This window comes from Cyanistes caeruleus, unplaced genomic scaffold (genome assembly GCF_971803275.1).
Source record: "Cyanistes caeruleus unplaced genomic scaffold, bCyaCae1.hap1.1 HAP1_SCAFFOLD_65, whole genome shotgun sequence".
Lineage (NCBI taxonomy): Eukaryota > Metazoa > Chordata > Aves > Passeriformes > Paridae > Cyanistes > Cyanistes caeruleus.
This window is the reverse complement of record NW_028255884.1, coordinates 3,629,098-3,653,770: the sequence shown is the minus strand read 5'-3', so window position 1 is coordinate 3,653,770 and position 24,673 is coordinate 3,629,098. Positions and strand designations below refer to the sequence as shown.

Here is a 24,673-nt window from a genome sequence, read left to right as displayed (position 1 = left end):
GTTCACCCCAGGAGCCCCAAGCCCCGTCCCAGCCCCCCCAGTTCCCCCCGCAGCCCCGGCTGAGGGGGGCTCAGCCCAGGAGCCGCCGTCGTTCGGGGCTCCCCCGAGTGCAGGAACGGAAGAGTTCCCGGCTCGGGGAGGCCCCAGCACAGGAGGGGATCTTGTCCCTCTTCCAGGGCCTTCCAGGGTCTTCAGGCCCCTCTCAAGAGGAGTTTTTCTCTTTTTCAGGTTTTTTGGGGGGGATCCCACCACTACAGGGGTGTGTTTTTCTCCCCATTTTAGGGTGTTTGTGCGGCCGCAGCCCCACAAGCCCCTTTTGAGGGGGGATCATGACGGCTTTAAGTGACATTTTTAGGGGTGTCCCCACCCCAAGCCCCTGTAGGGGATGTTTTGTCCCCCAGGGTGGATTTTGGGGGTTCTCTCTCCCATGGCCGCTTTAAGGGCCCCCGGTGTTGTCGGGTCCCACTGTAACTCCTCTTGAAAGGGCAACACCGCTCCCGTTGGTTCCGGCAGTGGAGCCCGGGAGGGGTTGGGGGTCCCGGGAGGGGTTGGGGGTACCTGGGTGATGCCGATGAAGGCGATGGGGATCCCGTGCTCGGTATAAACCTTCATGAGGGGTTCCTGGGGGTTTTCAGAAGTTCTGGGTGTTTTTAGGGCCATGGTGGTTTTTTGGGAGTTCTCAAGGGGGTTTACAGGGGTCCCGATGGGGGAATTTGGGCGATCTCGGGGGTGGAATTGGGGGTCCCAAGGCTCTTCTGGGGAACCTGCTGGTGATGGAGATGGGGACCCCATGACAGGTATGAACCTTCTCAATGTCTGTATGGGGTTTTGCGGTTTTGGGGAGTTTTTGGAGCATCCAGGGCTGTGTTTGGGATCAGGGGAGGCTGGGGTGTCCTGGGGGGTTTGGGGGTTCTCGGCAGGTTTGGGGGTACCTGGGCAATGCGGGTGGCAGTGCTGGGGACCCCGTGCCAGGTTTGAACCTTCTCACTGCGCACAGGCAGCGTCAGCGTGTTCAGGGAGATCCTGGGGGGCCCGGGGGGTCACCCCAAATCCCAGGGACCCCAAATGCTGAGGGACCCCCCGAACTGCCCTCACCGCTGGATCTGCTGCAGGCAGCGGGGCACCAGCACTCGGCCTCCACCCTCCACCATCACAGGGGGGCTGTGGAAGAAATCTGGGGGTGCACGGACAGGTCGGGTGGGACCCCCAAAGTCCTGGGGGAGGGGACACGGGGGGACTTCCAGGAATTCCCGTTGTGGGGGGGATGAGGGGGAACCCAGGACGAGTCTGGGGGGGGCTGGGTAGGTCATGGGGGGGCCCCCAGGAGTCTTGTGGGGGCTGGGGATGGCAAAAAACAGGGTGACCCGCAGGATGGGTTTGGAGGGGAACTGGATTGGAGCTCCCATGGCAGTGGGATGGGGAGATCTGCCCATGGAATTCTATGGGAATGGCATCGCAGTGAGATACATCTACAGAGTTCACACGGGAATGGGACAGCAGTGGGATCCATCCTTGGACATCCCCTGGGAATGGGATGTCTGAGATCCATCCATGGAATTTCCATGGATTTCCCAGCCATGGATTTGCCCTCCCAAATCCCACATTCTCAATTCCCATATTCCCATGGGAATTCTGCCCACCCCACCTTTGCACTCCAGCGCCTCCCGCCCATATCTGACATATTTCCAGAGACATTCCCTGCAGCTGTGAGCCAGGGAATTTGTTCATCCCTCAGCCTGGATCTCAGGGATCCCCGTGGTGGTGCCACAGTTGCCATCGCAGCCCCACAGATCCCCCAGCTCCGGCTCCCCCCGCTCAGCCCCGCTCTGGCTGTGCCGCTGCTGCAGCATCTGCAGCTCCCCGCTGGCCCCGTGCCGGTGCTGCTCCTTGTGCCGGCCCTGGCTATCCCAATATCCCAGCCTTGGCTATCCCAATATCCCAGCCCTGGCTATCCCAATATCCCAGCCCTGGCTATCCCAATATCCCAGCCCTGGCTATCCCAATATCCCAACTGTGGCTATCCCAATATCCCAGCCCTGGCTATCCCAATATGCCAGCCCTGGCTATCCCAAGATCCCGGCTCGGCTCCGCCCGGCCCCGCTCGCTGCGGCGGCGCTGGAAGGGGATCCCAGCCGGGGACCCCATGGACATGGACTGTGGGAAGCCCGGGCCGGGCTCCAACAGCGCCGCGTGCAGGGAACGCAGGGAGAGGAGAACTGGGGGGACATTTGGAGATTTGGGATCGGGGGGGCCACGGCTGAAGGAAAGGGGGAACGGGGAGAGCCGGGAAGGGCATTTGGGGATGCCAGGAGTGACAAGAGGGGAGGCTAGGGCTGGCTAGATGTGGCATGGCTGGAGTTCAGGGCGTTCCTGTACACAGGAAAGGGAGCTCCAAGGGTCCCCGCTGTCCCCATTGCCAGGACAGGGCAGGGAAAGCCGGGATGGCTGGGAATAGGGGTCCCGGGTGTCCTGAGTGCTGAGGAAAGGAGGGGCTGGCTGCTGGGAGAGGCAGGAATAGGGGTCCGGGGGGTAAATGGGTCAAGGAGAAGGGGGCTCTGGGGGCTGCGAGAGGCGGGATGGCCGGGAAAGGGGTGCAGGCGTTCCTGGTGCCGGATAAGGGGGTGCAGGGTGGGACCCACGGCCGGGAATGGGGGTTCGGTGGGATGGCGGTGCCCAGGAGTGGGGGTTTAGGGGCCCCTCGGCGCTCCGGAATGGGCGATCAAAGAGTCCCGGTGCCGGGGGTCCCCCTCACCTCTCGCCGCCCACCGGGAGCGCCCCCGGCCCCAGCGCTGGAGCCATCGCGCTGCTCCGCTGCGGCCCCGCCCACAGCCCCGGCCCCGCCCCCAGAGCCGCCTCCGGCCCCGCCATTGGCGCCGCTCTTTGCTGCCCGCCAGTGGCAGCCCGAGGCTGCAGTGACGTCACCGGTCGCCGGGCAGATCCCGGCGGCGCAGGGCGGCCAAGGCGGAAGCGAAAGTGCCCGAGGGAGCGCGGGGGGAGGGGACGGGGCAATTCCAGGGAATTCCCCTGGATCCCCTCCCGGGATCCCCCGGGACCCTCCTCGGCCGCGCACTGCGGGACCCCCGGGACAAACTGGCCTGAACTCCCGGGCCCTGCGCTCAAACTCTGCCTGGAACCCGCCGGCTTCGGCCCAAAGCGGGGGAAGCCCCGGCATCCGCGGATCCCATTTTTCCTGCGGCTGCGGCTCCCCAGCCCCGGCGGAGCAGGAGCGGCCGCTGGGAGCCCGAGCCCCGATTCCCAATCTCCTTCTCTCTCTGCTCCTCTCTCCCTCTCCTTTGGGTGATCAGAAATGCCAGAGCGGCTGGAGAGCCCCGTGCCCAGCTCGGCTTTCCCTGGAAAGGGAGGCCTGGGGGTGCGGTGCCCCGGGATGGCCGGGAATGGGGCTCCGGGGGTCCCCGGGCTGACGGAACCGGGGGATCCAGGGGCTGGCAGGGGAGGATCCCCGGGAAAGGGGGTGCAGGGCGCTGTTGGTGCAGGAGAAGGGGGTGCAGGGGGTCCCGGAGCTGGGGAAGGAGATGCGGGGGGGTCCCAGGGCCCAGGAATGGGGATCCAAGGGGGTCCCAGGGGGGCTCCCCAAAGCCCCTCCCAGGGCACAGCAGGAGCTGGGTCAGGAGCTCTGGCAGAGACAAAAGGGGGTGAGCCCGGCATGGGGGGGACATGGGGGAGTCACAGGCGCTCCCCGGGGGGGACACGACCCCCGGGGACCCCTCCTCACCTTCTCCCACGTACCCCAACAGAGCCCCTAAATGGATGAGCAGAGCTCGGTGACTGCAGTATGAAACTTGTTCAGTGGCACAGGAGGATTTAGAATTGAGGACAGGGGAAGGGTTTAACCCAGCCTCCTGTTTGAACAGCCTGGAGAGGGGGCTGGGGAGAAACCCATGCCTGCATTGAATTGAGAGAGATCCAGACCCGGGCTGGGAGAGATTTGAGACACACCCACCTTTGGACTTTGCTGTCCATAACACCCTGTCACATAAAGGTAAAACCTTACAAAAGAAAGGACTTGTAAAATTGTGGTTTAGGACTTGTTACTTGGGCTTAATGTAGCTAGCAGCTGGCCTGATAAGTTCCCAGGCAAAAACATTTTGAGAATGAAAAGTTTGTTAACATAACAAACTATTCTTGGGGAGAAAAACAAGTGCACCTGAAGTAACAAGGGATCTGTCCCATGGGAATCAGTAGAAAAAGTATGAAAACATTGTTAGAGAGAAAAGTTTGGATTGACGTGTACACTCACCATTACTAACCAGTGAACTGAGTTCCCAACCAACTGGAATTAAGCACGGAGCCTTCTGATAACCATGTAAATATAAGCTGTGTGCAATAAAGCTTTGGCTATGGTGGAAGAAGAAACAGGTGTCATTGTCCATCTCTACTGTGACACACCCAAGCAGGACATCGGGTCCTGCCGAAGCAGTGGAAAGAAGCAGCTCTGGTGGCCAAGTGGCACGGCCCATTCCAAGTGTCCCTGAGCACAGAAACAGCCCCAGCACAGCTGAACACGGGGGGACCCCTCAGCCTCGGCTCAAGGGCTCTGCAGCCCCGCAGATTTGGATTTCCCGGCTGCAGCAGGAGGATGGGAGCCGCCCCTGAGCCTGCACTGAAGGCAAGGCAGCAGCAGCCAGGGCTCCCCAGCGGGGGAAGCCCCTGGGCCTGCCCACAGATCCTCTGCTGAAATCCTCGGCCTGGGCACCCTCCTTTGGCATCTCCAGCCCCTGCGGGACAATCCTGGCTGGCACTGCTGGAGCTTCAGGGCTTTCTGTGCCTGCCCTCGCCACAGCTGCTGGGGAAGGCACCGGGAGAATTCCACTCTGGCTCTCAATTACACTCACACTCTGGGCTGCCTGGGATTAGAGTATATGAAAATATACCAAGTGTAAAATTATTTTTTATTTGATTTCTCCAGTCAGGCTTGGTTTGCATTTGCCTTGGGGAAAGGAATTTTAAAGGGTTTTTCTTTTAAGGGATGTTCCACCTCTCAGCAGAGATGAACTTAACATCTCAACAGACTGGGAAGAGCCCAAAAGATTCCCACAAAGACAATGACCATCAACAAAACATCAAGGCCCCACAGCAAACATCAACCAACATCTACCCCAGACACTGCCCTGGCATAGCTGGAGACACCTGGTCTGGAAAAGGCTGAGCAGGAAATCCAGGAGTGCAGACCTAATTCACATCAGAGACACAGAAATCCGGGTGCAACAGGAAACCAAACACTAAGGGCTCCACAACTTGGAAACAATGAACACTAAACCAATGGATTTCTATGGGTTCAGACTGTATAAAGTTTAGGAAAGATCTAGTAAAACTCCCATGTCATGGAATGATTTTCTCTGCACATGCAGACTATGTGTGGTTGAAATGATTCTGGTCAGAATCAAGTCATGCCTTATTTCTCTAAAGACATTGTTGGAGAGTTTTTGCTTTTCACAGTTTCAGTGAAAGGATTACACCATTAGAAGAATTTTTCGTAATAATTCTACTTTTCTGTTGTCAGTTCTGCTTGGGCCAGGGGTGTGAGAATCAGTTTTTAGTCTGAAGAGAAGAAAACGAAAATACTTGATTTCTTTCTAATTTTTGTTTTTATGTTTGTGCGTGGCTCTTAGGGATGGCAACATTATGGTATGGGTTTTTCCATGTTCACCTTTAAGCTGCATTTTGAAAACTAGAAGAGTTTGAAAGGTGGACCTTTAAAATGTAAAGAGTTAATAAAAAATTGTTAAAAAAAAAAAAAAAAAAAAAAAAAGCAGATGGGAGAGGGGGCTCTCCATGTGAGTCATCCCATGGCTGCCCTGGAAGAGAAGCTTCATTCCAGGCAGCCAGCAGAGGAGCTTTAGAAATGCAAATTAACACCCCTGGGGCAAAGCCTGGACAATGTACCAGGGTGTTCCTGCCTGGGGGAGGAATTGGGCTGAATTCCTCTGCCCCTCACCCCAAGCTCTGCCTGCTGGCACAGATGGAATTTGCACAGCTGAAGGCAGAGCCCATGGTGAGGATATCTGACTGCAGCAGAAATTGGTTAAGCTAAAAAGGAAAACAGCTAATTGAGAGTGTTGTGAAAACTTCACTATAAAAAATGGGGGGAAGTCATCCCAGTCCCCACCTTAACTTGTGCTCTCAATTTCTATGTTATCTAGGGTGAATTAGAGCACTGGGGTTTTTTTGCTCCAAGTTAAGGGAAATTCGTTGGGAATCCAAGTATGTGCTGAATTAATTAGAGAAAAGCCAAAAATTGATGCAACCCTGGCTGGAGGGAGCACCCAAAAATGGGGAAAAGATGAATGGCCACCAGAACAAATCCTGCAACACCATGGACCAGGCCATGGGAACCCTAACAAATTCATATCAGGAGCCAGAGAACTAATTTATCATTTCCATGGTATAATTAGATTACATGATGTCCTCAAAATAATCCCCAACCAGACAGCTCCAGTTCCTGATTTTCTTCCCAACCAATCCACCCAGATGAGGAACACATTTCACCATGGGATGGAGTCACATTATCTTTTAGCAGGAAAAGGAGGCAGAGTTTGTGGAAAGTTAAATGACTCAAACTGCTGCTGGCAAATAGATCACAAAGGAAAAGTGGAGAAACAGATAACAAGGATGTAAGAAAAGAGCTCATGTACCGGTCCAAACGTGGAAAGGATGGGCATGGGCAACATTTTTGTGGTTCCCTGGCAGACCATGGGTTAAACTAATGCAGTTTCTCCTCTCATGTTCTACAGCAACTCTCATCTTTTCACCATACACTGCACCTTGCTGAGTTCAGCTCATTCAGCAGCTGAGCAAGGGGATGCAGGGGGCAGCCAGGCCTCCTGAGCCACAAACGGCTACAAAAGGACAGCGAATGAGGGCACTGAGAGCAATCCCAAAATCAAAGAACACCCAGGAAGAAAAAACAGAGTCAATGAGTGAATCTGCTTGCAGACAGGGCCAGGGACTTGCACATAAGGAAGCAATGGGGAAAAGCCTCAGTTTCAGAAAATGTTACCAATTGGCAAGGACCGCTGCTCTGACAAAGTCCCGCTAAATTCCTGAACTTCCAGAAGAACAAAGACTTAACAGAGCCATCAATATCGGATGTTATACAAAAGTGGTGGGTACATATTAACCGGGACATGCAGGAGGCAGATGGGGAAGTCTGAACCTTCCAAGCACCTCCGCCAGTGGGGAAAGGGACAGGGACACGCGGCCGGGAAAATCAGGACAAAAACGAGGCCGCGTCCTCCAGCAGCTGGAGAGAGCGCACGGCAAATGCCCCACGGCCTCTCCCTTTGGGCAGCAATAAAGTCACTCTCACACCGCTCCTCGGGCTCCTTTGGCCACACAAACCTCTGGCGCCGGGAATTTTCCCGCCCAGCCCCGGGCACAGCGCAGCCACCTCCGGGCTACCGACACGAAGCGGGACGAGCCAGCGCTGCTCCGGCACCGGCTCCTGCCGAGGCCCCAGCGGGAAGGAGACCGCGGGCAGCCGCTCCCGCAGCGCCCTCACGCTAGGGCCAACACGGGCCGGCCACGGCACAAGCCACCCGCCACAGCCCCCCGCCGCCCCCTCCCGGGCCCGCAGCGAGCCCCGAGCCCCCGCAGAACCGAGCGCGGCTCCCACCTGCGATGGCTGGGGCCGCCTCCGAGCTCCGCCGCCGCCTCACCGGGCTCCGGCCGCTGCCGCCGCTGCCGGGCCCGCACAGATGCTCCGGCAATGGCGGCTCTCCTGCCCCACGGCCGCCCTGGGGGCGCCAGCGGGGCCGGGCTTGTCCCCGCTCTGCCCAATCAGCGCGCGCCAGAGCCACGAGTGACGGCAGCAGCAGCCAATCGCAGCCAGCGGCGGGCTCTGCACACGGCACAGCCCCGCCCCGCGCTCTCAGGGCCCCCCGGGTTGTGTGAGGGGAGGGGCGGAGATGAGGAACAGGCCTGGAACGGGCCCGGCCCGAGCCGCCATTGAGCTCCCAACACAAACAAAGTTCTCCGCAGCTCCCGGCCCGTCTTTCCCTGCCCTGGGTGTTCGGTGGCTCCGGCTCAGCGGGAAGCCCTGGAGCCTCACTTCTCCCACCTCTAATTAGGTGCCTCAGTGCATCGCTCGTATTTCCCCCTAAAAGGGAAAACTGCCCCAAACCCCTGTGGATGAGTGGGGGAGGAGAGAGATTTCTGGCAGAAAACTCCAAAAACTCCGAGCAGGATCATGAGAAGTAAAGGAAGACCCTTAAAACCAGCTTCCCCCCACCCCTCCCTCCTCCCAGCTGTGCCTCCTCCCCCGGCAGTGCAGGGACACAGGGAATGGGGCCATGGTCACTCCATCCCCCGGGGCTTTTCCCGCTGCTCAGGGACAGGAGTCGTTCCCCTGCTGCACCCTGGGCTCTCTCCCACCGGAGACTTCTCCAGGAACTTCTCCAAGCTGAGTCCATCCCATGGGGAACAGCCCCCTCACAGTGCTGCAGCGTGGGTCACTCTGCCACAGGGTCAGTCCTTCTGAAAAGAACAGGCAAGGAGAGCAGCTCCTTTTTAATGCCTTTATTGAGGGCAGCTTTGGGTGGGGGAGCTCGACCACTGCTGCTCCCAATGGATGACCCAGAGGAGATGTTCAGCTTTGCCACAGGGCAGAGCTGGGGATTCTGCCTTCAGGAGAGTCTCTAGAAGGACTCTGGTTTACTGTAAATCTTGAGTAGTGGTGGAGAGCAAATGTTATTTTGTTATGGTGACATGGCTGGAACGTCAGTCAGCTGCTCAATGTTCTCCCTTGCTCCTCAGTGTAGTTTGGAGTCCAGTTTGTGCCCTGGCTCACTGATTCTAGGGGTCTTTGGATGTTAATCCCACTGGGTGCTACCCCCCATGGGAGTTGGGCTCATCTACACACTGGGTGCTGTCATCGGTGCCATGGGGGGTGCCGGGAGCAGCAGAGGCAATAGACAAGGCCAGGTGGCATTAACAAGGCTGTTACAACAACATTGGTATTTACCAAACATGACACAACATGAGCTATATTAACAAAGAAGGCCCCTTACAGTGACAACATTCTACTGTTCAAACTGTAAAACATCTTTGTGTACTGATCAGGAGGTCACGATTTACTCTTTACAATCCTGATGCTGAATGTCTCCTGAGGAGGTCTGGTCAGGGAGAAGAATGAGCCCCTTGTGGGCTGCCCCTGTTTGGACAACCTGCTCCTCACCCCGAGCCTCAGCATGTCTGACATCGCCCAGCTGGGACTGACATCCCAAAGCATTGAGAACATTTATCAATTTTTGTTTATCATTAAAATCTAATTAATTTATAAAAATAAAAATTTAATTTTTATAATAATATTATTCTCAATTCTTATAGCCATGTTTTTGCATTTATATAAAAGAATTGATACATTTTCAGGAACAAAAAACATTATTGTTCTCTGGCTCTAAGTACCACAATTTCCTTCATTAATCAGCTGACAACTATTTCTCACTCTTTATGCTAATTACACCTATTTTTAGTCCTTTGGTCGTAATTTTGAAATTATTCTCAGACAGGGTAAAAGGGGCCACGTTGGAGTCCATGGAGACTTTTCTGGGGAACATTTGGGGCAGTTTCAGGTCTGGGAAGGGAATTTAGAGAGAATTTGGGGATCTGGAGGACACTTGGGGGAGTCGGGTGCGCACTTGGAGGGGCACTTGGGGATTCTGTGGGACAATTCGGGGTCTGGGGGAGCACCTGGGGGTCCAGGGGGGCACTTGGGGGGCTGTAACGGGGAATCTCTGGGCCGCGGGGGATGATGGGAGTTGTAGGCGCCGGTATAATACGGTTTAATGAGGCCGCGGAGCATCACGGGAGTTGTAGGCTCAGCTCCAATGGGTTCCGGTGAGGCGCGGGGCATGACGGGAGATGAAGTCCCGCCCGGAATAGCGCTCTATGGGCGCCGCGGAGCATGATGGGAGCTGTAGTCCCGGAAGTGGATCGGAAGGCGCGTTCGGCGGTGTGGGGAAGCGCTTGGAGAACACTTTTGCATCCGAGCCGTGGCTGCAGGTGCTCGGGGCGAATGTACACGGCTCGGGAGCACTTCGGGGGAACCTGGGGAGCTCTAATCGGGCTCTTTAGGGCGGGGGGCACGGCAGGAGGTTTGGGCGCGGAGCTGTGTTCTGAGTGGCTCAAATAGCGTGGGGGATTGAGCGGGAGGTGAGGTTAGGGAAGAGATGGAGGAGGGAGGAAGAGGGGGAGCAAGAGGAAGAGGAGAGACAAAGGAGAATCAGGGAAAGGAGAAGGGGCCACGAGGTCCAGCACTCCCTGAATTCACAGCCCCCCCCATGGATGGGATCATCATCCCCCCATCCCACAGGTGACAGGGGAGTGGGAGCTCAGCCCAGATATCCTGAGGAGTCCCTGGTTTGGGCTTTTTGAGGGGATGTTTGGAGAATGAAGAACTCCAAACCTGAGCAGAAAATACCTCTTGGGGGTAAATTGGGGGGTCCCAGAATCCCTAAGTGGGGAGCTGGTAACCGGGGGAACTTTTTGGATTCCTGGCACTCCCAGCAGCCTGGGGTGGGCAGGTATAGACAGAGCAGACAGGGGACCCCCAGTGCAAGAGTGACCCCCAGCAGCTGGGACAGGGAGGAATCCCTGAACATCAAAGGGGAGAGACCAGAGATGGGGAACTCCTGGGAGATATTTTCAGGGCTGAATCTTGGTGTTTGAGAGGTTTTTATGGACTCCAGATGCCGGGTGACTTCTGGAGATGGACTTGGGTAGAGGGACCTTCAAACTCAATGTGCTCATCCCCTGTTTTCCCCAAACCAGGATTTCCCATTCCCAAAATTTAGCTGCATGCAGAAGAAGGCTGCGAGGAAGAGGAAGATGCCCCAGGACACCCAGGCAGGTGAGGAGGAAGTCAGTGCCCCTTTCCCCCTCTCTCCTGCTCCATCTCCCAGCCCAGCCTGGCCCCCAGCTGCAGGACAACCCCGCTGCCGATGCCGTCCTGCCGGGGACGCACTGGGGGGATCTCCTTCCCCTTCCCTCTGGCACGGAGACAAATCCCATCCTCTCCTTGTCCTTCCTCCCCCAGACAAGGAGCTGAGGATGGAGACCAGGGAGGACAAATCCCCACAGCAGAACCTCGTGGAAGAGGCCGTTTTGAGCAGCTCCACAGTGGAGGAATCCAACGGGGAGTAAAATCCCCAGAGGTCCCGCAGGAGGAGGGGCTCCAAACCCATCCCAGGGTGCTCTGAGGAGGAAAGACCCACCCTGTGCCGGGAAGGCGGCCGGAGATCCAGCCAGGGCTCTGAGCTGGTGGTCCATGAGCAGCTTCAGGATGGGGAGAAGCGCTACAAGTGCTTGGAGCGTGGGAAGAGCTTCAGCCAGAGGAAAACCCTCGTCAGCCACCAGCGCATCCACACTGGGGAGAGGCCCTACGAGTGTCCCGAGTGTGGGAAGAGGTTTCAGACCAGCTCCAATCTCCTCAGGCACCAGCGGATTCACACGGATGAGAGGCCCTTCCGCTGCCCTGACTGTGGGGAGGGCTTCAAGCGAAACTCCCACCTCATCAGGCACCGACGCATCCACACCGGGGAGAGGCCCTACGAGTGTCCCCAGTGTGGGAAGAGCTTCAGGGAGAGCTCTCACTTGACCAAACACCAGTGGAGGCACCAGTAAGGGAAACCCTGTGATTGCCCCGAGGTGCAGAAAGAGCTTTCTCCACAGCTCCAGCCTCATCCCTGCTTGGAGGACCAACTTTGGAAGTGACCTGGTGATCCATGTTCCCTGTGATCCATGCTGGGAAGACACCTGTACCTCTTCCTGCCCATGGCAATGTCATGATGTGGGATCAAGGAATGCAAGAGTCTCATCATGGCCCTGTCATTATATTCAATCCCATCTCAGGTCATTGCCAGGGGCCGGAAAAGGACTCTCTCTCTCTCACCAGAGAAGGGTGTCCTTTCTTGGCAGGAGGAAATACGTGGCCAGGAAGAGTCAGTTGGTGGTGTTTTAGTTTTCCCTGTGAATGGTTTGTCTTATCCTTTCTGCTACCAAAATTGTTTCTGTTCCTGTTTGTGCCTTATCTCGTTGCTGTTCTCAATAAATTGTTCTTATCCCAGCCTGGGATCTTTGCCTTTTGTGCTTTCCATGGCAGGTGGGAGGGAAGTGAGCAGCAGCGCGGTTTCAGGAGGAGCAGGAAATTGAGGAATGCCATTCCTGAAGCCCAGCCTGTGGAAACCGAGCATCCCAGCTGGTGCCAGGCCTGGTTGCCATGGCAGCAGCCTTGGGAGCGGGTCCCTGGCTGGGGGCTGCGGGAACCTCTTCCCTCTGGTGCCCAGGGCCAGGAGTGGAGGGAGCGGCTGGAGCTGAGGCGGGCAGGTTTAGGCTGGATGTGAGGAAAAGGTTTTTCCCGCGAGGCTGCTGGGGCACTGAACAGGCTCCCCAGGGAAGGCTCCCAGCTCCAGGGCTGGCTGAGCTCCAGCAGAATTTAGCCTTTAAGGGTGTCATTAGGTCATGCAGAAAGAAAAGCAGAGAGGTGAAAGCTCAATTAGAGCTTAACATGGCTGCTTCTATGAAGGATAATAAATATGTTTTTATAAATACATGAATGGCAAGAGGAAGGCCATGGACAACCTCCATTCCTTATTGGGGGGGATATGGTTACCAAAGATGAGGAAAAGGCTGAGGTACTTAACTCCTTCTTTGCCTCAATTTTCAACATTAAGACAGGATTTCCTCAGGACAAGTGTTCTCCTGAGCTGGTAGATGGGGACAGGGAGCAGAGCAGCCCCCTGTAATCCAGGAGGAAGCAGTCAGAGACCTGCTGAGCCACTCAGATGCTCACAGGTGGATGGGATGGGATGGGATCCATGCTAGGGGGATGAGGGAGCTGGTGGATGAGCTCCCCAAGCTGCTCTCCATCATTTCTCCTCATCAGTCCTGGCTCACTGGGGAGGTCCCAGAGGACTGGAGGTGCCAGTGTGAGCCCATCCCCAAGAAGGGCTGGCAGGAGGCTCTGGGGAACTGCAGGCCTGTCAGCCTGAGCTCGGTGCCTGGTGAGGTTTTGGAACAGATCCCCTTGAGTGCCATCACACGGCACCTCCAGGATGGCCCAGGGCTCAGACCCAGCCAGCGTGGCTTTAGGAGGGGCAGGTCCTGCCTGACCAACCTGATCTCCTTTTATAACCAACTGACCCGCCTGGTGGGTGCGGGAAAGGCTCTGGATGTGTCGAGCTGGACTTGAGCAAGGCCTTGGACACGGAGAGCCGCAGCATTCCCTGGAAAAGCTGCAGCCCACGGCTTGGACAGGAGCACTCTTTGCTGGCTGCAGAACTGGCTGGAGGCCGGGCCCAGAGAGTGGTGGGGATGGTGCTGCATCCAGCTGGTGTCCAGTCCCTGGTGGTGTCCCCAGGGATCTGTGCTGGGCCCAGGCCTGGTTAACATCTTCACTGAGGGTCTGGCTGAGGGGGTCGAGTCCAGCACTCACAAATTGCAGATGACACCAAGCTGGCTGCGAGTGGGGATCTGCTGGAGGGCAGGACAAGGAGACACAGCCTTGAGCTGCACCAGGGCAGGTTTAGGCTGGACAATAGGAAGGAGTTCTTCCCAGAAAGGCTGATTGGGAATTGGAATGGGCTGGCCAGGGGGAGGTGGCAGAGTCACTCTCCCTCTCCAGTGGCACTTAGTGGCATGGTCTGGGTGACAGGGTGGTATGAGGGTATTGCTTGTGCTTTATGATCTCAAAGGGCTTTTCCAACCAATTGGATTTTGCCATTCCGTGATGATTGGGACACTCTGGGGAAGCAAGGGGCCCTTGTGACACCGTTGGGCCTCACGGAACTGAGAGGACCACAGTGACCTTGTGCAGCCCCATAGAACCAGGGGTCCATTGTGGTGCTGTGGGGCCAAATGGAACCAAGGGGCCTTTGTGACACCGGGGTCTCATGGAACCAAGGGCCCATTGTGACACTGCAGGATCTGGCGTGACCAGGGCTCCATGGTGACTCTGCACAACCAAGGAGAACACTGTGGCACTCTGCACCACACAATGGCCTCATGCAGCCAAGGGGCCATGGTGACACTACTGGGCCTCAAGGAATCCAGAAGCGTGCTGTGACACTGTGTGGCCTAGCTCTGAGCCAGAAACCAGTGGGTGGGACAGAACTTGCTGCTGAATGGCTTCACACTGCCAAAGCTAGTGTCAAATATCAAGGAACAGCCTGAGGTTGTGGAAGTCCCATCACTCACGTTTCATTCCCTCATTTCAAGCTGAAAGTGGAGCTCCACTTGTGACTCTGCTTTTAAATAATGAATGTAAAAATTCAACAAAATTCCCTTACAAAGACCCCACGAAGGTTCACATTGTGAGAGCTCACTCGAGGTAGTCCCAACTCCTGCCCTGGTTCAGTCCCTGTCAAGCCCACTGTGCTTTCCAGCTGCTTTGCTCCAGCTCCCCCAAAATCACCATGAATTCCACTAAACTGAAACAAATCCAAGTCCTCATGGACTGTGACAAGGGCAGGGAGAGGTCACTCAGAGATCACCATCACAGGCACAACAGCCCAACATGGGAAAATGAAGTGAACTTAGGACTGAGCAAATCAGAACAGGAGAATGAGAATTAAAATCAATCTTGAGAAATAGCTCCTTCTGCTCCTGAACTTTTCTGGCCGGGCCGCTGCTCACGGGGCACAGAGAGGGGCCCAGCCCTGTCCCTTAAACCTCCCTGGGAATCACCCCAGAGCCCTCAGCCTTCCTTGTGCCCATGCCCGGGGCCTCTTGTCCCTCCCAGGGGCTCCCGTGGCTCTCCCTGTCGTCCCAGTCTCTCCCAGTCACTCCCAGTGCCCCCGCCTGTCCATCTCGACCCCTGCGTGGATTTGACACGCATCAGCCAATCAGAGCGCGGCTCATGGATGACTCATCAGTTGCCAGGCAGATCCACAGAGCCGAGTGCCCGCGCTGGACTCGGCCACCCAGTGCCGCGCGCTTCATTCCCAGCCCCTCCCAGTGCCACCACAGCCCCACCCAGTGCCACCACAGTCCCTCCCAGTGCCACCACAGTCCCGCCCAGTGCCACCACAGTCCCGCCCAGTGCCACCACAGTCCCGCCCAGTGCCACCACAGCCCATCCCAGTGCCACCACAGTCCCTCCCAGTGCCACCACAGTCCCTCCCAGTGCCACCACAGCCCCTCCCAGTGCCACCACAGTCCCGCCCAGAGGCTCCAGAGTCCCTCACACTCCTTCTTAGCCCATTCCCATTCCACTTCCAGTCTACTCCCAGTTCATTCTCACTTCAGTCCCAGACCTCCACCCTCTTATCCAGTGCCCCCGCATCCACTCCCATCTCTTTCAGCGCCACCCCAGTCCCAGCCAGTCCATTCCCAGTCCCTCCCAGTCCATTCCCACTCTCTCCCAGTGCATTCCCAGTCCCTCTCAATGCCAAACCACTCCTCTCCTCTCTCTCCCAGTGCCCCCCCAGCTGATCCCAGTGTGTCTCCGCTCTCTCCCAGTGCCCCCAGCGTTTCCATCTCCCTGGTGCCCTTTAACTCCCAGCCCGGCCCCGGCCGCCTGCTCTGCTCCCGGATGGATTTCTCCCCTGCCCACATCCAGCTGAGCTGCTCCCAGGGCCAGCAGCAGCTCTCGGGGCACGTGCTGGCCACTGCCGTGCTCCCCAGCGGGGACTGCAGCCAGCAGCTCCTGGTGCTGCTGGAAACCGCCCCCGGCAATGCGGGCTCAGCTCCAGCTGCCAGGTGGAGCACGGCAGCCTGGAGCACCCCCTGAGCCGGCACTGGGGCACGGCCCGGCCCCCACAGCGCCGGGGGCAGCGGGGGAGGCACTGGGGGGGCTTGGAGAGGGATTGGGGAGTGCTGAGAGTAACTGGGAGGGAGTTTGAGAGCGACTGGTTTAAACTGGGAGAGGGAGTCAGGTGCCTAGGATGGCTGAGAAGGGGTTTGAAGGATGTTGAGGGTGGGATAGGGTTCCGGGGATCCTGGTGGAAGCCTGGAGGGATTTTGGGGGTGCTGGATATAACTGTGAGGGATCTGAGTGAGTCAGGACGGGCTGGAAAAGCAAGGGCTCGGATGAGGTTCTTTGTGCTTGGAAGAGTCTGGGAGGGGTCTTGGTGAGTCCTGGTGGGACTGGGAAGGGACTGGGAGAGGGTTTGGGGGTCCTGGGGCAGTGGGGGGGAACTGGGAGGGGGCTGTGGGATCCTGAGAGGAAGAGGAGGGATTTTTGGTGGATCCTGAGGAGGCTGGGAAAGGATTGGGAGGAGGTTACAGGGATCCTGGGTGGGTTGGGGCAACTGGGAGGGTGCTTGAAGTGTCTCTGAGGGGTTTGGGGGGTTCCTGACCCCTGCAGACTCCCCTAGAGCCCTCTAAACGTGCCAAAGCCGCTTCCCGAGCCCCATTGTGTTGTGGAAGTCCCCAGTGGTGAACTCGGTGAAGCCCTGGGCCACCAGCTCCTCCTTGCTCCGTGCTGACACCTCCTTTAATTTGGGGGGGCATCGGGGGGCTCCCCAAGGGCTCTGGGGAGGGGGCTTGAAGGCACCAGGAGGGAACCAGAGGATGGTGGGAACAGCCCAGGGGGGCTCGGGAGCAATTTCTGGGCGGATTGGGGGGGGGCTCAGGGGGGCTTGGGGGGGGGGGTTCTCAAGGTGTTTTGGAGGCTGGGGCTTTTGGGGGAGGTCTCCGGGTAGTTTGGGGGGGAGGGGTGTCTCTAGGGACTTTAGGGAGTCTCTGGGTGTTTTGGGCGCTCTCTGGGAGTTTTGGGGCTCTCAGAGTGTTTTTGGGTCCCTGGGGGTATTTTTGGGGTCCCTGGGGTGTTTCTGGAGGTCTCTGGGAGTATTTTTGGGGGTCTCTGGGAGTATTTTGGGGGTCTCCGGGGCTGTTTTTGGGAGGTCTCTGGGGGTGTTTCTTCGGGGTCCCTGGGGCTGTTTCTTCGGGGTCCCTGGGGGTCTGCACCGCTGCAGCTCTTGCCTGTCCCCCAGCAGTACCTTCAGGTGCAGTAGAAGCAGTTCCTGTCCAGCCGCCTCTTGCAGATGTAGGAATATTTCTGCAGTGGATCCTGGGGGTGGCAGGGTCCGTGGGGACACCGGGGGGGGGCACGGGGACAGCCCCAGGACAACCCCAGTACAGCCCCAAGACAGACCCAGGACAGCCCAGCTACAACCAGCCCTGGCCTGGTGTCCCAGTGCCTCCCAGTCCTATACTGGTGCTGTTCCCAGCACCTCCCAGTATCCCTGGGCTGTGTCCATCCCCGTCCCAGGTTCCAAAGCAGCTCCCAGTCCCACCCTGGTGCTGTTCCCAGTATGTCCCAGTGCCACCACCAGTTCCACAGTGTGTGTCCCAGCTCCTCCCAGGCCCATCCCAGTGTCCCAGAGCAGCTCCGAATCTGACCCCAGTGCTGTTCCCAGTATGTCCCAGTGCTTCCCAGTATCTCCCAGTGCCTCGCCCAGCCCCATTCCAGTGTCCCAGAGCAGTTCCCAGTCCCCTACTGCTATCCCAGTGTCCCCCCAGTATGTTCCGGTGCCCCCCAGTGCCGCACCTTGATCTTCTCCTGGTACACGTGGTCATCCTCGGCGTACTCCCTGTAGAGCTCCAGGCGCTCCGAGACCAGCGGGTTCTGCACTGCGATTTGGGGTGCAGGGGGCAAACCACGGGGGGGGGTCACGGCCTCGGGGAGCTCCGGGACCCCCGCGGGGCGCGGCCGGAGGGGCTCCAGGGAAGGATTTGGGGCGGGGGTTTCCCCACCTCCTGCTGGATCCAGTCCTGCTGCGCCATGGTCACTCGTCGTAGGCCAGGCAGTTCACGTCTGGGGGGACACCGGGGGTCACCGGCGGCGTCCCAAGCGGCTCCCCGGCCCACCGGGGTCCCCCCGAGAGAGTCCTGAGGGGAGAGAGCGGGGAAGGCGCGGAGGGATCGGGGCGGTTTTGGGGGATTCCGGCGGTGGGTCCGGGGAACTGGGGTCGGTCCAGGCGCTGCCGGGATGATCGAGGCCCTCCCGCGAGGAGCGAGGCCGCGGCGCGTGGGAGAACCGGGGGACCGCATCCCGCGGGTGGCGGGATGGGGATGTGTGAGGGGGCTCCGCCGGTACCGTCCAGCCGAGCGGCTCCGGCTGCGGCTGCTGAGGCTCCTCCGCCGCCATCCCCGCGCCGCTGCCGGGGGCGGCGCCTGCCCCGCCCATAATGGGCGTGGTCACCGATACCGGCCCCGCCCTCCCCTCATGGCGGCGCCTCCCTCAGGGAGCGATGGCGGCCCCGGTGAGGGCGGCGGGCACGGCTCGGGAGCTCCGCGATCCCCGGCGGGGTCCCTGCCAAGGCCGGTGCCTCTATCAGCCCTCCCGGCCCCGCGCCTTTCTGTTCTCTGAAGCGAAAATGAAGGGAAATGGTGTTTTCCCGTTAATCGGAGAAGTAATGAAAAAGGCGCGATTGAAGCTCTGAGAATCGCCCGTGAAGGGGGTTCCTCCTCCATTTAAACAGGCACTTATGGAAGGAAGGTTTCTGCCTGTGTTCAAACTCTTTCTCCTCTCACTGCCCGCTCTTTTTGCCGGCGTCACGAGGATATATCGGGGAGGCACTTGGGAAGAACCGGGATGGAACTGAGGGTACCGGGAACATGAAATTGGGTAGAAAAGGATCGCACCCACTCCGCTGCTGCTTCAGCACAAGGCTTTGCTCCCTCAGCGCCTCCTTCAGCAGCGCCGCGTGCCCAGGAGCCTCCAGGTACCTCCGTGTGCCTCCGGGTACCTCCGTGAGCCTCCGTGTGCCTCCAGGTACCTTCAGGTGCCTCCGGGAGCCTCCGGGTACCTCCGGGAGCCTCCAGGTACCTCCAGGTGCCTCCGGGAGCCTCCAGGTACCTCCGTGAGCCTCCAGGAGCCTCCAGGTACCTCCGGGAGCCTCCAGGTACCTCCAGGTGCCTCCGGGTGTCTCCAGGTGCTCCCCCAGCTCCCACCCAGCCCCTCCTCTCCTCCAGGAGACACCCGCGCAGGTGTGCCGAGGTAACACCTCCCAGAGCGACCCCCGGCAGGACCCGCCGCCTCCTCATCCTCGCTGGTCTCACCAGGGGTAGCCAAGACTCCCAAAATTCCGAATTTTCCCCAATTCTCCCAGGCTTCCGCTGTCCCGTTTGAAACTTCCCGCGCTGCCGGGGTGAGGGGCGGGGTTATGCAGATTTATCGAGACAAAGTGCGCGAAAGGCACGCTGGGAGAATGTTTTCTGGGAGGTTTCGGGGTTCAGTGGGGCCGGACCGGGCGGGACGCGAGAGGGAAATGCGGGAGGAAGCGCGGAAAGAGGCCGGGAACTGCCCGGAGCAGCTGCGGGGGCGGCGCGGGGGTGGCCGTGAGGTGCTCAAAGGCAGATCCGGGTGGGATCGGTGCGGGGTAAGAAGTCCCGCATCGCTTCTCGGCCTTTTGGCTAAGATCAAGTGTAGTATCTGTTCTTATCAGTTTAATATCTGATACGTCCTCGATGAGAGGACTTCATATTAAACAGGTTTTTGGGTTCGGGAGTTGGACCCGGAGCTTGCTTCCTCCACTCCGCGCATCGTCCCGGTATTGCAGAGCCTCCGGGAGCGGTGCACCCCGCTCGGGGTCACCTAATGGGTTAAAGATAGACTGAGCTTTTCTTTCGAGTCGAGACCGCCCGGTTTCAATCGCGACATCCCCGCGCTGCGGCTCAGCCCCGGACCCTTCTCTATCGCGATATCCCCGCTACCGCCAGCGCTGCCCCCACCGGCCCCGCCGCGCTCACAAAGGGCTCCGAGCGATCGCCCGTGGCCATCGAGTGCCGTTCTATCGCGGCTCTATCGCGCTCACAGCCCTGCCATCGGCACTCAGCCTCGCTCCTGCATTCTCCTGCCAAACAAGAACTTTGCTCTCTTACTTAACTTCTCTTTACTTCTTAACCTCTTAGGCTCTCTTACCCCCTCTTGCCCCTCTCTCTACCCCTTTAATTACCTTCTGCCCTCATGCTCTCAGCCTCCCCTTTCCGCTTTCTCTCTCCCTCTTTGAGCACGTTTATGCTGTGGCTGTCAGCGTAAATGGATCTCTTCCACCCTCTACCTAAATAATAAAGTGCTTATCCCAAGCGCAGCCTGGCTTGGAGAAGTATCTCACCGCAAACCCGTTTTTACTCCTACACCTGGGGCCGCATTTCTGGGCACACCTGAGCCCCTGCACATCTGGATACCCATTTTGGGGTGCACCTGAGCTGCTGGCTATCTGTGTCCCTACTGTTTGGGCTGTATTAGGTTTGCACAGCCTGCTTTTGATAGCTGGGCTTTCTACAGGGCTGGGTTCTGAGAGAAGGTTCTGGAAGTTTCCTCTGTGTTCAGCAGATCCAATCCCTGGATGGATCCAAAGATGGAGGTATCAGATGCAGAGGGCCACGAGGATGCAGAGATCCACCCGTAGCCCCTGAAGAAGCCCATGCCGGAGCAGGGCAATGCCTGAGATGAGGCTGTGGCCCCGGGGGACACCTGTGGACAGAGGGGCCCTCGCTGGAGCCGCCTGTCCTGGAAGGACCCGTGGCAGAGTGACCCACGCTGCAGCACTGTGAGGGGCTGTTCCCCATGGGATGGACTCAGCTTGGAGAAGTTCCTGGAGAAGTCTCCGGTGGGAGAGAGCCCAGGGTGCAGCAGGGGAACGACTCCTGTCCCTGAGCAGCGGGAAAAGCCCCGGGGGATGGAGTGACCATGGCCCCATTCCCTGTGTCCCTGCACTGCCGGGGGAGGAGGCGCAGCTGGGAGGAGGGAGGGGTGGGGGAAGCTGGTTTTAAGGGTCTTCCTTTACTTCTCATGATCCTGCTCGGAGTTTTTGGAGTTTTCTGCCAGAAATCTCTCTCCTCCCCCACTCATCCACAGGGGTTTGGGGCAGTTTACCTTTTTAGGTGAAAATCCGAGCGATGCACTGAGGCACCTAATTAGCGCTGGGAGAAGTGAGGCTCCCGGGCTTCCTGCTGAACCGGAGCCACCGAACACCGAGGGCAGGGAAAGGCGGGCCGGGAGCTGCGGAGAACTTTGTGTTCGGAGCTCAATGGCGGCTCAGGCCGGGCCCGTTCCAAGCCTGTTCCTCATCCCCGCCCTTCCCCTCACACAGCCCGGGGGGCCCTGAGAGCGTGGGGCGGGGCTGTGCCGTGTGCAGAGCCCGCCGCTGGCTGCGATTGGCTGCTGCTGCCGTCACTCTTGGTTCTGGCGCGCGCTGATTGGGCAGAGAGGGGACAAGCCCGGCCCCGCTGGCGCCCCCAGGGCGGCCGTGGGGCAGGAGAGCCGCCATTGCCGGAGCGTCTGTGCGGGCCCGGCAGCGGCGGCAGCGGCCGGAGCCCGGTGAGGCGGCGGCGGAGCTCGGAGGCGGCCCCAGCCATCGCAGGTGGGAGCCGCGCTCGGTTCTGCGGGGGCTCGGGGCTCGCTGCGGGCCCGGGAGGGGGCGGCGGGGGGCTGTGGCGGGTGGCTTGTGCCGTGGCCGGCCCGTGTTGGCCCTGGCGTGAGGGCGCTGCGGGAGCGGCTGCCCGCGGTCTCCTTCCCGCTGGGGCCTCGGCAGGAGCCGGTGCCGGAGCAGCGCTGGCTCCTCCCGGTTCGTGTCGGTAGCCCGGAGGTGGCTGCGCTGTGCCCGGGGCTGGGCGGGAAAATTCCCGGCGCCAGAGGTTTGTGTGGCCAAAGGAGCCCGAGGAGCGGTGTGAGAGTGACTTTATTGCTGCCCAAAGGGAGAGGCCGTGGGGCATTTGCCGTGCGCTCTCTCCAGCTGCTGGAGGACGCGGCCTCGTTTTTGTCCTGATTTTCCCGGCCGCGTGTCCCTGTCCCTTTCCCCACTGGCGGAGGTGCTTGGAAGGTTCAGACTTCCCCATCTGCCTCCTGCATGTCCCGGTTAATATGTACCCACCACTTTTGTATAACATCCGATATTGATGGCTCTGTTAAGTCTTTGTTCTTCTGGAAGTTCAGGAATTTAGCGGGACTTTGTCAGAGCAGCGGTCCTTGTCAATTGGTAACATTTTCTGAAACTGATGCTTTTTCCCCATTGCTTCCTTATGTGCAAGTCCGTGGCCCTATCTGCAAGCAGATTCACTCATTGGCTCTGTTTTTAATTCCTGGTTGTTCTTTGATTTTGGGATTGCTCTCGGTGCCCTCATTCGCTGTCCTTTTGTAGCCGTTTGTGGCTCAGGAGGCCTGGCTGCCCCCTGCATCCCCTTGCTCAGCTGCTGAATGAGCTGCACTCAGCAAGGTGTGTGCATGGTGAAAAGATGAGAGTTGCTGTAGAACATAAGAGGAGAAACTGCATTCGTTTAACCCATGGTCTGCCAGGGAACCACAAAAAAGTTGCCCATTCCCATCCTTTCCATGTTTGGACCGGTACATTACATTTTTCTTATATCCTTTGTTATCTGTTTCTCCACTTTTCCTCTGTGATCTATTTGCCAACAGCAGTTTGAGTCATTTAACTTTCCACAAACTCTGCCTCCTTTTTCTGCTAAAAGATAATGTGACTCTATCCCATGGTGAAATGTTGTGTTCCTCATCTGAGTGGATTGGTTGGGAAGTCAGGAACTGGAGCTGTCTGGTTGGGTATTATTTTGAAGACATCCTGTAATCTAATTATGCCATGGAAATGATAAATTAGTTCTCTGGCTCCTGATATGAATTCATTAGGGTTCCCCGGGGCTGGTCCATGGTGTTGCAGGATTTGTTCTGGTGGCCATTCATCTTTTCCCCATTTTTGGGTGCTCCCTCTGGGCAGGGCTGCATCAATTTTGGGCTTTTCTCTAATTAAATCAGCACATACTTGGATTCCCAACTGAATTCCCTTAACTTGGGGTAGCAACAAAATCCGGAGCTGTAATTCACCCTATATAACATAGAAAGTGAGAGCACAAGTTGAGGTGGGGAGTGGGATGATTCTCCCCCATTTTTTATAGTGAAATTTTCACAGCATTGTCCATTTGCAGTTTTCCTTTTTAGCTTAACCAATTTCTGCTGCAGTCAGATATCCTCACCATGGGCTCTGCCTTTAGCTGTGCAAATTCCATCTGTGCCCCCAGGCAGAGCTTGGGCTGAGGGGCAGAGGAATTCAGCCCAATTCCTCCCCCAGGCAGGAAGCCCCTGGTACATTGTCCAGGCTTTGCCCCAGAGGTGTTAATTTGCATTTCTAAAGCTCCTCTGCTGGCTGCCTGGAATGAAGCTTCTCTTCCAGGGGAGCCATGGGATGACTCACATGGAGGGCTCCCTCCCCCATCTGGTTGTTTGTTTTTTTTGGGTTTTTTTAACAATTTTCTATTAACTGTTTCTATTTTAAAGGGACTCCTTTCAAGGTCTTCTGGTTTTCAAAATGCAGCTTAAAGGTGAACATGGAAAAACCCATACCATAGTTTTGTCATCACTAAGAGCCACGCACAAACATAAAAACAAAAATTAGAAAGCAATCAAGTTTTTTTTTTCTTCTCCTCTGACTAAAAACTGATTCTCACACCCCTGGCCCAAACAGAACTGACAATAGAAAAGTAGTATTATTGCAAAAAATTCTTCTAATGGTGTAATCCTTTCACTGAAACTGTGAAAAGCAAAAACTCTCCAACAATGTCTTTAGAAAAATAAGGCATTACTTGATTCTGAACGGAATCATTTCAGCCACACATAGTCTGCATGTGCAGAGAAAATCATTCCATGACATGTGAGTTTTACTAGATATTTCCTAAACTTTATTCAGTCTGAACCCATAGAAATCCATTGGTTTAGTGTTCATTGTTTCCAAGTTGTGGAGTCCTTAGTGTTTGGTTTTCTGTTGCACCCGGATTTCTGTGTCTCTGATGTGAATTAGGTCTGCACTCCTGGATTTCCTGCTCAGCCTTTTCCAGACCAGGTGTCTCCAGCTGTGCCAGGGCAGTGTCTGGGGTAGATGTTGGTTGATGTTTGCTGCTGGGCCTTGATGTTTTGTTGATGGTCGTTGTCTTTGTGGGAATCTTTTGGGCTATTCTGAGTCTTTTGAGATGTTAAGCTCATCTCTGCTGAGTGGTGGAACATCCCTTAAAAAAAACCTTTAAAATTCCAAGGCAAATGCAAACCAAGCTTGACTGGAGAAATCAAATAAAAAATAATTTTACACTTGGTATATTTTCCAATACTCTAATCCCAGCCAACCCAGAGTGTGAGTGTAATTGAGAGCCAGAGTGGAATTCTCACGGTGCCTTCCCCAGCAGCTGTGGCGAGGGCAGGCACAGAAAGCCCTGAAGCTCCAGCAGTGCCAGCCAGGATTGTCCCGCAGGGGCTGGAGATGCCAAAGGAGGGTGCCCAGGCCGAGGATTTCAGCAGAGGATCTGTGGGCAGCCCCAGGGGCTTCCCCCGCTGGGGAGCCCTGGCTGCTGCTGCCTTGCCTTCAGTGCAGGCTCAGGGGCGGCTCCCATCCTCCTGCTGCAGCTGGGAAATCCAAATCTGCGGGGCTGCAGAGCCCTTGAGCCGAGGCTGAGGGGTCCCCCCGTGTTCAGCTGTGCTGGGGCTGTTTCTGTGCTCAGGGACACTTGGAATGGGCCGTGCCACTTGGCCACCAGAGCTGCTTCTTTCCACTGCTTCGGCAGGACCCGATGTCCTGCTTGGGTGTGTCGCAGTAGAGATGGACAATGACACCTGTTTCTTCTTCCATCACAGCCAAAGCTTTATTGCACACAGCTTATATTTACATGGTTATCAGAAGGCACCGTGCTTAATTCCAGTTGGTTGGGAACTCAG

The 24,673-nt window shown here is 57.5% G+C and overlaps 1 protein-coding gene, 2 long non-coding RNA genes and 1 other non-coding gene across 4 annotated transcripts in view; 1 reads left to right on the top strand and 3 right to left on the bottom strand.

The window, feature by feature from the left end:
• The window catches only part of LOC111944753 (uncharacterized), a 245,903-nt gene extending 245,291 nt beyond the window's left edge, over positions 1–612 (bottom strand). The window contains 1 exon segment of the mRNA XM_086872437.1: positions 559–612. Coding sequence (XP_086728563.1) covers positions 559–612 — 54 coding nt within the window.
• Positions 613–12,514: 11,902 nt separating this feature from the next.
• Positions 12,515–21,040, bottom strand: LOC147647210 (uncharacterized). Its single transcript, XR_015281646.1, has 4 exons — positions 20,840–21,040; positions 17,713–17,773; positions 17,507–17,589; positions 12,515–17,026 (listed from the first exon to the last, which is right to left on the bottom strand). It is a non-coding gene; the product is annotated as an uncharacterized LOC147647210 (long non-coding RNA).
• On the top strand, positions 19,355–19,545 carry LOC147647212 (U2 spliceosomal RNA). Its single transcript, XR_015281665.1, has one exon. It is a non-coding gene; the product is annotated as a U2 spliceosomal RNA (small nuclear RNA).
• Positions 19,360–20,824, bottom strand: LOC147647211 (uncharacterized). Its single transcript, XR_015281652.1, has 2 exons — positions 19,917–20,824; positions 19,360–19,814 (listed from the first exon to the last, which is right to left on the bottom strand). It is a non-coding gene; the product is annotated as an uncharacterized LOC147647211 (long non-coding RNA).
• Positions 21,041–24,673: the final 3,633 nt, after the last annotated feature.